Source organism: Podarcis bocagei (assembly GCF_964188305.1).
Source record: "Podarcis bocagei genome assembly, chromosome: 14".
Lineage (NCBI taxonomy): Eukaryota > Metazoa > Chordata > Lepidosauria > Squamata > Lacertidae > Podarcis > Podarcis bocagei.
This window is the reverse complement of record NC_138139.1, coordinates 1,290,052-1,303,034: the sequence shown is the minus strand read 5'-3', so window position 1 is coordinate 1,303,034 and position 12,983 is coordinate 1,290,052. Positions and strand designations below refer to the sequence as shown.

The 12,983-nt window shown below is 46.4% G+C and overlaps 1 protein-coding gene across 3 annotated transcripts in view; it reads right to left on the bottom strand.

Moving 5' to 3' along the window:
- LOC308573552 (neuronal acetylcholine receptor subunit alpha-7) overlaps positions 1-12,433 on the bottom strand; it is an 83,245-nt gene extending 70,812 nt beyond the window's left edge. Inside the window, exons 1-2 of one of the 3 annotated variants that reach the window (XM_081170637.1) lie at positions 11,227-12,433; positions 5,471-5,610 (exon numbers count right to left, since the gene is read on the bottom strand). In XM_081170637.1, the coding sequence (XP_081026763.1) occupies positions 5,471-5,610; positions 11,227-11,281 (195 nt within the window). In that variant the 5' untranslated portion in view covers positions 11,282-12,433. The remainder of the gene's footprint in view (positions 1-5,470; positions 5,611-11,226) is intronic. The other 2 variants (XM_081170636.1, XM_081170638.1) reach the window with 2 other exon arrangements.
- Positions 12,434-12,983: the final 550 nt, after the last annotated feature.

The following is a 12,983-nucleotide window of genomic DNA, read 5'->3' as shown; positions in this document are numbered from 1 at the left end:
GATAACTCCTGATAAATTTCATTCCAGAATAAAACAACCCTGTGATCCTTCCCATGAGGGATGAGGGGGAAAGTGCCTTTATTCCAAATTGTATTGATAATGTTTTATAAAAAGGTGTGCCTGTAGAATATTTAACTGCTTGGGATGGACCATTAGTTAGAAATATGTTTGAATTTTAAAAACAACAACAAAACTGATAAATCTCAACTTGCCTCCTAAGAATGCCATTCCACCATTGGGGGGTGCAAATTTTCCGCACCCATCCTCTCCTGGAAGATGACAAGACAAGATGGAGACAGTTATTGCCTGATGGCAATTTTGCCAAATGGGGAGAGGCAGGGCAGGGGATTTAAGCCTGTTCCACCTGTACTCTATCTTCTTCTTAATTTGACACCCATTTTGCAGTGTGGACCTTAAGGCAAGTTGTCTGTTTCCAAGGGGCTGAGTAGTGGATTTAAGGGAGAGAAGATCCTGACCGGCTTTGGGTCTTCTCTTGTTTGCCTCCTCCACACTAATTAGCATGTAGACTAGGAAAGATGAATCTCCTACCTGAGGTAGTGTTGGGGTGTGGGTATCTCTTAGTTGCTGTTGCTCCCCAGGTGCTGGGGAGGGGTGCCCTCTGACCAGGCGGGGTGAATGTTGGCCAAGGGAGACATGATGTGCCTGGGGTGCACATGGGGTGAATGTTGGCCAAGGGAGACATGATGTGCCTGGTGGGCTCATATACCCCAACTATAGCTCTTAACTTGCACAGGTGATGTGGGTTGAATTACCCCCATCTATTAAAAACTACCTGCACAAATTTGATTTGGTTACATTGATTGAATTTGGCTAATCAATTTTGTTTTGCAGGTCCTCAAGTTGTTAAATTTTAATAAAATACCTACATTTCATTGTCTTGAGTCTTCATCCTGGTGTGGTGGCAAATTGAGGAGGATTGAGGTTTCACAAGGGAAAAATCTCAAAATAGAATGGTGGATAGGAACGATAGGTCCCCCCCCCCACTCCAATCTGCTTACAAAACTCAAACAATTAAAAGAACAATGTTGATTTGATGAGCTTCTCCTAAGGCTACTGTAAGTAGGAGAGGCTGCAGAGTTTTGATAAGCAGCTTATATATCTTCTGGGTTCCACTGCCAAATGTGCCTGCTACTTTAGCAATGGTTTGCTTTCCCATATTTTCTTCTCCTTTTGAAGAGGGGCATTTTCCCCACAGAAGCCATTCTCATCCATGTGAGTGCCTGGCACATCCAGCTGTGAATTAACAAGCAAGGGGATGAAGGAATGAGAAGGCCAAAGGACATTTGCTATGAGAGAACCAGATGAGCAATGGAGCAGGATCCATGTCAGAGGAGGCATGCAATACCTCAAGTCAATGATTCCTTCTAAGTATGCAAAGCAGAGAGATAAAGTAATTGGGAAGTTTATGGCTAGCAGTGGATTCTACTTTGGGGATCTTAAATGCTGAATTATTGAGGACTGCTACATTCCACTTCAATTTATTCCTAAAACTTGTCTTTAGAATCATAGAATTGAAGACTTCGAAAGGATCCTAAAGGTCGTCTAGTCCAACCCCCTGCAATGCAGGAATATCATCTGAAGCATCCCTGACAGATGGCCAGCCAACCTCTGCTTGAAAACCTCCAGGAAAAGAGAGTCCACAACCTCCCAAGGGAGAGAATTCCACTATCAAACAGCTCTTACCACCAGAAAGTTCTTCCTGATGTTTAGTCAGAATCTCCTTTCTGGTAACTTGAAGCCATTGGTTCAAGTCCCACCCACCAGAGCATTAAAAAAATATATATCTTGCTCCATCTTCTACATGACAGCCCTTGAGATATATTAAGATAGCAATCATATCTTCCAGGCTAAACATACACAGCTCCCTCGACCTTTCCTCATAAGGCTTAGTTTCCAGACAATTGATCCTCTTGATTACGTTACTCTGCACACGTTACAGCTTGTTAACATCCTTCCTAAACTGTGGTGCACAGAATTGGGCACAGCATTCCAGATGTGGTCTGACCAAGGCAGAATAGAGTGAGACTATTACTTCCCTTGATCTGATGCAGCCTAGAATAGCATTAGTGCTTGCTTGTTTGTTTGTTTTGCTGCTGCTGCTGCTTCACCACACTGTTGACTCATGTTCCAGCTTGTGGTTCACTAAGACCCCTAGATCCTTTTCACATGTACTGCTAGCAAGCCAACTGTCTCCCATCTTATATTTGTGCATCTGGTTCTTCCTGCCTAAGTGCAGAACCTTCACATTTGTCCCTATTGAAATCCATTTTGTTAGCTTGTGCCTAGTTCTCCAATCTGTTACAGTCATTTTGTATCCTTATTCTGTCTTCTGTGGCATTAGCTACCCCTTCCAGTTTGGTGTCATCTGCAAATTTGATGAGCATCCCCTCAATCCCTTCACCTAAGTTGTTTATAAAGACGTTAAACAACAACGGGCCCAATACAGAACCTTGTATCTGTTACTACCCCTATGCATAGCTGGGATGGGGAAGATGTTGAACTATTGGTCCCATCATCCCTAGTCATTGGTCATGCTTGTGGGGCTGATGGGAGTTGGAGTCTGACATCTGGAGGGCCACAGCTTCCTGCATCCCTGATGCTTCGCCACCTGCTCAATTTAGTATGCAAAAGATGCCATTGTTAATGGATTTTATGAAGTACATCATGAAACTCAGGTGCCTTTCAGGGGGTTTAAATATGATGTGAGCCAAGTTGAGCATTATTTTGACAATAGAATGGTGGTTGAATAAAAATTCTCCAGATAAATATGTGGGTGCAGAGTGTTATCCTAATCAGCTGACAACCTGCCCTTGATTTCCATCTACTGTGGCTATTGTTAAATTTTGCAATCCTATGTCTGATATACCCAGGAATAGGGAATCACCAGCTGTTGCCCTTGCCTGTTGGTCATTCACATATCAAGCAGATCAACTGCAGAATTTCTATTAGTGTCACACCGGGAGGAAAAACTTCAAGAGTGTTTTTCCCCAAAGTGTCTGAAAAAACAATTTCACAGCTTTAGACAACAAAAACAGTTACATAACTCTAATCATTTTTCTTAGATTGTTCCCCCCACCCACAAAATATTCTACTTAAAGGAGCAAAATAGCTTAATCCATCCTATAAATAACAGAAAGTTTATTGCCTTGCTATTAAAGCACAAGAGTATTTGCTATGGAATATATAGAGCAGAAGCCAGAGGACGGAAATGCAATGTTTTAGCAGTCTTCTTTAAAGTCATAAACCAGAAATGGAGGAGAGAGGAGGCCTCTAAAGTATGGTTACCAGATGTCCCTGTTTCCCGGGGACAGTCCCGGGATTTACAAATCTGTCCCCGGACAAAATCCGTCCCCAGATTTCATTTAATGTACCCGGATTTATATTTTAAGTGTTGTAGATTTATTAGTAGGGAATGAATGTTGTGATTGGTTCAACGGCACAAGACACATCATATGGAGACTTCCGGCGAGGCAAAATGGCGGGCGCCATGGCAATGAGCAGCCCCTGAAGCCAGGCAGAGCCAACTGCACTACCAGGCTGGCTCTGGGCTGCTGAGACTGCCACTACTGCCACCACTGCCGAGGGCGAACTGAGGATGCCTGGGGTGTCAACTAGGGGAACCGCTAACCCCCCCCCCCGACCCAAATCAAGCCGGGAGCGAGAGCAACCAGCCGACTGCCAAGCGGTGCTCCGGGGTCAGGAAAACCCCAGAGCTGATGCAGGGAGAAGGAGGAGGGGAGAAGGAGAAGGAAGAGAGAGAAGGAGGAAGGAGAAAAAAGAGAATCATAGAATCATAGAATCATAGAGTTGGAAGAGACCACAAGGGCCATCGAGTCCAACCCCCTGCCAAGCAGGAAACACCATCAGAGCACTCCTGACATATGGTTGTCAAGCCTCTGCTTAAAGACCTCCAAAGTAGGAGACTCCACCACACTCCTTGGCAGCAAATTCCACTGTCGAACAGCTCTTACTGTCAGGAAGTTCTTCCTAATGTTTAGGCGGAATCTTCTTTCTTGTAGTTTGGATCCATTGCTCCGTGTCCGCTTCTCTGGAGCAGCAGAAAACAACCTTTCTCCCTCCTCTATGTGACATCCTTTTATATATTTGAACATGGCTATCATATCACCCCTTAACCTCCTCTTCTCCAGGCTAAACATGCCCAGCTCCCTTAGCCGTTCCTCATAAGGCATCGTTTCCAGGCCTTTGACCATTTTGGTTGCCCTCCTCTGGACACGTTCCAGTTTGTCAGTGTCCTTCTTGAACTGTGGTGCCCAGAACTGGACACAGTACTCCAGGTGAGGTCTGACCAGAGCAGAATACAGTGGCCCTATTACTTCCCTTGATCTAGATGCTATACTCCTATTGATGCAGCCCAGAATTGCATTGGCTTTTTTAGCTGCCACGTCACACTGTTGGCTCATGTCAAGTTTGTGGTCAACCAAGACTCCTAGATCCTTTTCACATGTACTGCTCTCAAGCCAGGTGTCACCCATCTTGTATTTGTGCCTCTCATTTTTTTTGCCCAAGTGCAATACTTTACATTTCTCCCTGTTAAAATTCATCTTGTTTGTTTTTGCCCAGTTCTCTAATCTGTCAAGGTCGTTTTGAAGTGTGATCCTGTGCTCTGGGGGTGTTAGCCACCCCTCCCAGTTTGGTGTCATCTGCAAATTTCATCAGGATGCCCTTGAGTCCATCATCCAAGTCGTTGATAAAGATGTTGAATAAGACCGGGCCCGAGACAGAACCCTGTGGCACCCCACTAGTCACTCTTCTCCAGGATGAAGAGGAACCATTTATGAGCACCCTTTGGGTTTGGTCAGGAGGAGAGCCCCAACCTTGCCGCGCCACTGCCGCTGCTGAGGAGGAGAGATAGGAGAGCACCGGGAGGGCAAGGACATGTGGCTGAGCCCAAGCCTGACCCAAGCCTACTCCACGGTGGCTAGTACTCCAAGAGAGCAGGCCGGGGCCCAGAGGAAGGCCATGCGACAGAGGAGACCACATAAGAGAAGATATTACTTCTTTTTTAAAAATAAATAAATAAATAACTTTTTCTCTCTTTTTTTTTTAAAAAAAGTGTCCCCGGATTCTTTGAAAAAAATCTGGTAATCTTACTCTAAAGGTGTACAATGGACAATTTATTATGGCCCAATGCATTTCATAAGGTGGCATGGGTGTAGCCAGGGGGCGGGGGGGGCAACTAAATCAAGTAAATACATAAAATACTTAACTAACTGACCAGTTGCATTGCAGGTAATATCTCAGCCCTGCAATGAAGGGCTTCAATTTTGCCCATTGACTTTGTGTGGCCCCAGTACCACAAATGTATTATTGTGGATGCCAAAGCACCCGCGGCCCCCTGGAATTGGTTCCAGTGTTTGCCAGTGAACCTGCTACTACATAAGACCTTATCAGTCACTGAGATCTGGATTATACAAATGAAAAGACTTACCACATCCATGATTTGCCTGAGGCTGAGGCTGAAGGAGACAGTGAGCGGCTGGGAGTCATTGGCCACAGGCCTTTCCAAAGGGTTGTAATTCTTCAGGAGTTCCTTGTAGAGTTTCCTCTGGTACTCTCCCTGCAGGGACACTGGAGAAACAGAGGCAAATAAAGAGGAGTTTACAAAAATCTCACTGTCAACTCAATGTCATTGACAGGTTCAAAACTCTGCTCAAATCAGCAATGAGTAGAGCCAAACAGCTAAACTGTCATGCTACTGAAAAATCTTACTGAGATCTGGTGACAGGCAAGAGCTCAGAGTGCAACCCTTGAGCCAGAAAGGCTCCATTTAAATCTCAACTCCACAAAGCACTCTGTAGGTAATGTCAGGTGTGCTTCCACCATAGTGTTTTGAACCACAATTCCCATCAGCCCCGGTGCAGGCAAAACAAATGGAGGCTGCCAGGGTTGGCAAAGACTGCCTTAGGCAATCCACTGCTTCTCAGTCTAGCCTGGCATCTGCCTTGTGAGAGTAATAAGACACAGTGTGGTATAGTGATTAAAATGAATAGGGAGACTTGAATTCAAATCCCTGCTCAGTTCCAAAGCTCACTAGTCATCTCTGGATGCAGTGCCCCGTCTCTGTCTCTTCGCCTGATCTTGGCAGTTTTCCCAAAGTAGTAAAAAATCTGATTATTTAAAAAATGAAAGAAATATGCAACTTTGCTCAGTTTTAATCATTCATCTTGATTGCAGAATTCTTCTTTTCTTGGTGCAGAATCTGGATGTGGACTTTTAATTTTGCTTTACTTCAAAGCAGAGAGAGAGAGAGAGAGAGAGAGAGAGAGAGAGAGAGAGAGAGAGAGAGATTCGCCTAGGACCAGATCACTTCCTTGGCCCTTATAAATCAGGCATCTTTGGAAAGGCGCAAAGCTTCATTTAATTGAGAGTTGTATCAAGGATGAGGGTTGGGTGAGATGCCGTGGCTTAAAAAAGATGAAGAAGACTCCAACCATAGATGTAGACACAGACAGACAGAGAGAGAGAGAGAGAGAGAGAGAGAGAGAGAGAGAGAGAGAGAGAGAGATTTCTTATTCCTGCAGCCAAGAATATATTACAAGCTCAACTACACCACTGAGGTCCAGTGGGGATGACCAGGGAGCACAAAGTATGCCTTCAGCCAGAGATAATTTGAGAATTACCAGCAAAAAGAGCCCTAGACAAGAGTGGGAGTGGGAGGTTGGCTAGAGTCAAAATGACCTGTCAAGATCCATTTAAAAAATCATCCTGGCTTCTATAAATCCATCCAGTAGGGTCTGGACAAAGTGTACATTATTCAGGGGAAAGGAAACAGAGCCAGATCTCACAAGTGCACATGATACTAAATATTTAGGTGGTCAGTTGCTGCTGCTGTAGACCCTGCAAAGGTCACTTCTCTGGGTTGCTGCTGCAGCTGTTGTTATTAACCTGAGTTATTACCAGCCCTTCCCTATAAGCTCCCGGGGGGAATCACAATCATTACGGGAAAGGAATCCCGCAATTAAGGGCTGCAGCAGAGAATGCCCTATCTTCTGGACCACCACCAGCACTTCTGCCAAGAAGCCCCTCTGATGATCTCCGCACCCAAGAAGGCCTCTAGGGAAGGAGGCAACCTTTCAGGTATTTGGGGCCCATGTGACTTTGGGCTGTAAGCACTAGCATGAGCACCTTAAATTGGGGCTGGAAACCAACTGGCAGCCAATGCAGCAGTTTTAAAATGGGGGTTATAAGAGTTCTGAATGCAACCGCTGCCAGTAACCTGGACACTGCATTTTGGACCAAGTGAAGGTTATTAGCATGCATTGTGTCTGTACAGGATTACAGTTGTGAGAAGAAGTTTCGGTGTCCAAACAACATAGCCATCTCTTCTCAAGTGCTTTCTCCATGTACATCCTCTGAACAGTGGGAGACACTCCTCCTGATTACTTCCCTTGCAGAAGAAGTGGGGAACATCCACCCCACAGGCTAAATTGGGCCTGGTGGGGCTCCAAATTTGGCCAATAAGTCAATTTCCCCCAAAAGCACGCCTGCTTGCCCCTCACACCTGACTTCATATGTGCCATCAAGTGTGCATCAGGTGGTGATGTGGCTTCTGAGGAAGAATGTTCAGGACAAATAAAAGCAAGTACTTATTCACACAGTACATAGTTAAACTATGGAACTCTCTCCCACAGGAGGCAGTGATGGCCGCCAACTTGGATGGCTTTAGAGGAGAATTGGCTACTCACCACGATGGCCCCCCTGCTCTACCCCCACAGCTGGAGGCAGCAAGGCTTCTGTTGCTGGCAACCCCGGGAGAGGAGAGCTGCTCTTGTGGTCAGGTTCTGCTTGTGGGTTTCCCACTGGGGCATCTGGCTGGCCCCTGGGAGAAGAGGAGGCTGGACTCCATGGGACATTGGCCTGATCTAGCAGGCCCTTTCTATTTTCTTATAATGTTCCCAACTGTTCCTTGGCAAGGAATGCTTGCAGTCAGTGCCAGTCAGCTGGCTGGAGGCAACTGCAAACAGGCTGGAACTGGGAACTTCATAGCACAGCTGATGCTTGCCCAAAGCAGCCTTGCTAGAAGAGCCAAAAACTTGATCTGCTGTGCTATAGAGATCCCAATGAAAACTTTGTAGCTCAGCTAATGCTTGCCCAAAGCAGGCTTGCTGGAAGTGCCAATCAGCTGATCAACTATGATAACAAGCCCACTGGGATTGCTATTGAGTTTCTCACTGGGAACTCCACAGCATGACCAATATCTGCTCAAAGCTGATTGGTTAGAAAAAATTGCGCTTAGAGCAAGCCCACTGGGGGGATTGGCATTTATAAGAAGCCCTAAAGCACAGCTTGCTGTAAGTACTGTACAAACATTCCTTGTCATTGGTAGCTTGAATGAAGGCCAATGATGCAACGGATCTCTCTCTGCTCAGGGTTTTTGGCTACCATTGGATACTAGCCTTTTCACCAGTTTGACATTTCTCTAATTAAGAAGATAGCTTTGGCAAACTGGTGTCATTCCTCACATTGTGTTCCTGTATATGCATTGACTTATGCATTTTGTAATGTTTGTTTATTTATTTAGAGCCTTGTACTCATCTGCTGAAAAAGCTCTCAGAGCAGATTAGATATGATCAATTAAAGTACGACTGTTCTTGCCCACAAGCTTACACTCTAAGGGATGGGGAGGAAAAATATGAGGGACCACACATTTTATTTGTCCTCCCAATGCATATGTTAGAAAGTGCTGCTGCTCTTCCTTCTCTTCCCCATCCTTCCTCCTTCCCTTAATTATTGCCCTCTGCTTCTGAAATTCAGATTGTATTTGATTTTATGACTTCTACCAAATGTCATATTCATTGATGGGGCTATTATAGAAAATAACAACATCAATCCTCACGTCAACTCACCTGCACATGTCACAAATGCACACTAGCATAACCATGTACACACAAATGCATGCATTTTGATAAGGATCTGCATATGTGGAAATATCATGTCAGAATTAGACCCTCACTCAAGGGCTTGAGTCAAAATTGAAACATTTCAATGAGGAAGGTTGATTTGGTCCCAAATGGGTGTATGAATAATTTAGACAGGGGGAATGAGGATTCCCCACAACCGTCCTGCAGTTCTTTGGGGGGTTGGGTGCGCTGCTTGGTCACTGGTTATCTGACGGGAGAATCCTTTCCCAGAACACTTCATGTGCTCACCTTTTTTAAAAAATTGCACACTTAAGCAGGAGCATCAAAAGCTGCTGTGAGGATAGGAACTGAAATGAAGATTCACACAAATTTGAAAACTGGCAAACTTTTCAGCATTCTTTTTTCTTTTTAATGTCCACATTTTCAAAGTTTCCTCTTGAAGTATTGGTGTCTTTATATAGTTTCACAAAACACACACACACGCTCACACACACAACCATATAAATGAACATAGCTCAGTTGATAGAGCATGAGACTCCTAATCTCAGGGTTCTGGGTTCAAGCCCCACATTGGACAAAAAGATTCCTGCATTGCAGGGGGCTGGACTAGATGACCTCATGGTTCCTTTCAGCTCTATAATTCTATGAATCTATTATTCTAATAATACATATCTTTTATGTTAAACTTCACAGAAATGCTAAGAATGGACCAACTGTATCTTTGTGGAAATTCAACTTTTGAAGGATACTTTTAAAAAGGGGAATTAGACTTCCTAATTCATTTTCACACAGTTGCACTAACAGTGCAATCTTTTGTATGTCTACTCAGAAGTAACCCCTATCAAGTTCAATCAGGCTTCCTCTTAAGTTAGTTTTTCAGCTTCACAGCACAACTACAACCTGTGTGGAAATAACTAAGTCCCACTGAATTCAACAGAACTTTACTCTCAAGTACTGGATTTCAGGCTTTGTATCTATTTGATGAAGCCAAGATTTGTACACCTTGGGCTTGATGCAAACACAAGTACTTCAGGAGAGGTTAGTGCATCCTCAAATCTCTCCAAGGAAAATCAATGGGACTTAAAATGCTTTGCTGTAGCCCTTAATCTATTGGGGGGGGGGCTAAATCCAACAGTATCTGTCACTGAGAATGTTACAAAAAAATCATATTAGAACAACATAACTTTGAAATGCTGAAATGCTTTAGTGACTTACTTCTGTTAGTTACATGATTATCACTGCCTATACTTTTCTGCATTCAATTTCCCACTGAACTCCCTGTTTACAATCACCCACCCACCTCCAAAGCCATGTGTATGTACACTCAGTGCTTATATACAGTTAATGCCATGTGTGGTGAAGCAGTTAAAGTATTGGCCTAGGACCTGGGAGACCAGGGTTCCAACCATTCAGTCAAAAGTTCATTGAGGGGCCTTGGTCAGTCACTGCTCCTCTCAGCCTAACCTACCTTGCAGGGTTGTTGTGGGGATTCAGCAAGGAGGAGGAAGAACCATGTACACCATATTGAGCTCCTTGGAGGAAAGGCTGGGATATAAATGCTATAATTGCAATAAAGATAGCCTGACAAGGTGGACTCGTCCATGGAAGTTTATGGCATCATAAATGTGTTGTTCTTTAAAGTGCCAAAAGACTCTTGTCCTTTTAAGCTCTCATGTTCTTAAGCTCCTAACGATCTTCAAGCTGAATTAGGAGTTGATAATACAAATCTTTCACCTTACCTGCTGGTGCCCATCATCTCGAGCACCTTCCTGATACCCTGCAATTATCAGGTGAGCCAATTCCAGGCTTTATCCAGAGAGACATGCAGAGCAGGTCCAAAATCATGCATGCTGAAAGCAATCCATACTTTGTCCTTGTTTGGCTAGTATATTATTTTTGTGATTCTTTCTTTACTTACATCATTACTATGGAGGTTTTTCAGGGAGGGATGGGTTCTCCACACCAAAAACCCCATTAAAAGGCAGGCTCTAAGGGTCTTAAAATACACACCATACATAAATAACATAAATATCATCAAAGTACGCCCTCTTCTCTGGAAGCCACACAAATACCAATATGCAGGGGAAATATCAGGAGGTGGAAATGCTCCCACAAGCTCAGAGGAAACTTCCTCTCTATCCAGACTAGATCATCCAAACTAAGACAGAATGCATGTGTTTGGCGATGTGGGGGGGGGGGGCGAGCAATGCCTGTGAGACGTGTGCGGTCCAGACCAAAAGTCCTGGTCGGACACTCCTAAGCCACCCCAGCAAACTCTCCTTCAGCACCAAGGACGGCTCCTCGCTCGGAGGCAGCGGCTCACCGTGCACGAGTCCCCCGGCGAGGATCAGCACCACGGACAGCTCCCGGGTCCCCATCCCGGGATCCGGGCGGCGGCGGCGGCGGCGGCGGGTCTCTCGCAGCCCCGGCAGCCCAAGCTGGGTCTCCCGCGGTCTGGAAGCGGCGGCGCTTCCGCGCGAGGAAGGGCAGGCGGCCGGCGGGAAGCTCGGGGATGCCTGGCAGGCGGCGGGCCGTGGAGCCCCGCGCTGGCGGCGCCGGGCTAGATGGAGGCTCCTCCTCTCCGGGCTGATCTCCGCTTCTCTTCTCCGCCAGCTGCCGGCTCAGCCGCGGCGCCGGAATGCCAATCGCCTGGCGCTGCTTTCTTTCCTCCGCGACCACCCCCTCCTCTCCCCACGTGACGGGTTTCCCTCCTTGCGAGTAGATCCACCGGCGAGGACCATCCGTTGCCAGAAGGAGGCTGATCCTGCAGCACCGACAGGCAAGAATGCAGCACCCTAGCCCGGGCAGAGCCGCCTTTATAGGGGGAGCGCCCAGGCTGGCCCCCGCCTCCTCCTCTCTCGTCCCTCCCTCCTTCTCAGCCATCAACCCACCTCTGGTCCCTTCTGGCTTGGCTCCGGCTCAGTCCCTTCCCGCTCCAGAGTCTGCCTGGGGGAGTTGGCGGCGCTTCCGCAGCGGCGTTTGCCTGCCTGCCTGCCTGCCTGCCTGCCTGCCCACCTCGGTCGGTCCCAACCTAGAGCGGAGCCAGGCGCACATGGCAGGCCCACGCTTCCGGGGGGGGCTGCGGGGAGGAAGCCGTTGGATGTGTTTAAGGCTTCCTCCCGAGCCAGCGTGCAAAGGAGACTGGCAGGACTTCGGCGCATTCCTTTTCAGCCTGAGATCCGATTGCACGCCCATCTGGAGTCCTGTTAATGTGACAGCGGCTTCCGAGTAAACGTAAATGGGCATCGAGGATCCGGTTGTCAGAGCTGCGCGGAGGCAGCTTCGTAGCGATGGAGAGGAGCTTCTCACAGCCTCGGAGGCGCTCTCGGTGCGGTGTGCTGCACGATGTAAAGATCTGCTATAAAATAAATTCAAAATTAAATTGTCACTCACACGGACACTTTAAGGCTGCAATCCTGAACGTACGTATCTGGGACTCAACACCCGCTGGCTACTTCATTATAACCATGTTGACAATATAAATCTGCAACTTTTCTTTTCTTCAAAGGAAAGAGTTTATTGTGCCCTTTGGCATGCAGGCTCCACAAATAGACAGGTGAAGTTTTTCATAGAATCATAGAATCATAGAGTTGGAATAGACCACAAGGGCCATCGAGTCCAACCCCCTGCCAAGCAGGAAACACCATCAGAGCACTCCTGACATATGGTTGTCAAGCCTCTGCTTAAAGACCTCCAAAGAAGGAGACTCCACCACACTCCTTGGCAGCAAATTCCACTGTCGAACAGCTCTTACATTGTTTCCAGGCCTTTGACCATTTTGGTTGCCCTCCTCTGGACACGTTCCAGTTTATCAGTGTCCTTCTTGAACTGTGGTGCCCAGAACTGGACACAGTACTCCAGGTGAGGTCTGACCAGAGCAGAATACAGTGGCACTATTACTTCCCTTGATCTAGATGCTATACTCCTATTGATGCATCCCAGAATTGCATTGGCTTTTTTAGCTGCCGCGTCACACTGTTGGCTCATGTCAAGTTTGTGGTCAACCAAGACTCCTAGATCCTTTTCACATGTACTGCTCTCAAGCCAGGTGTCCCCCATCTTGTATTTGTGCCTCTCATT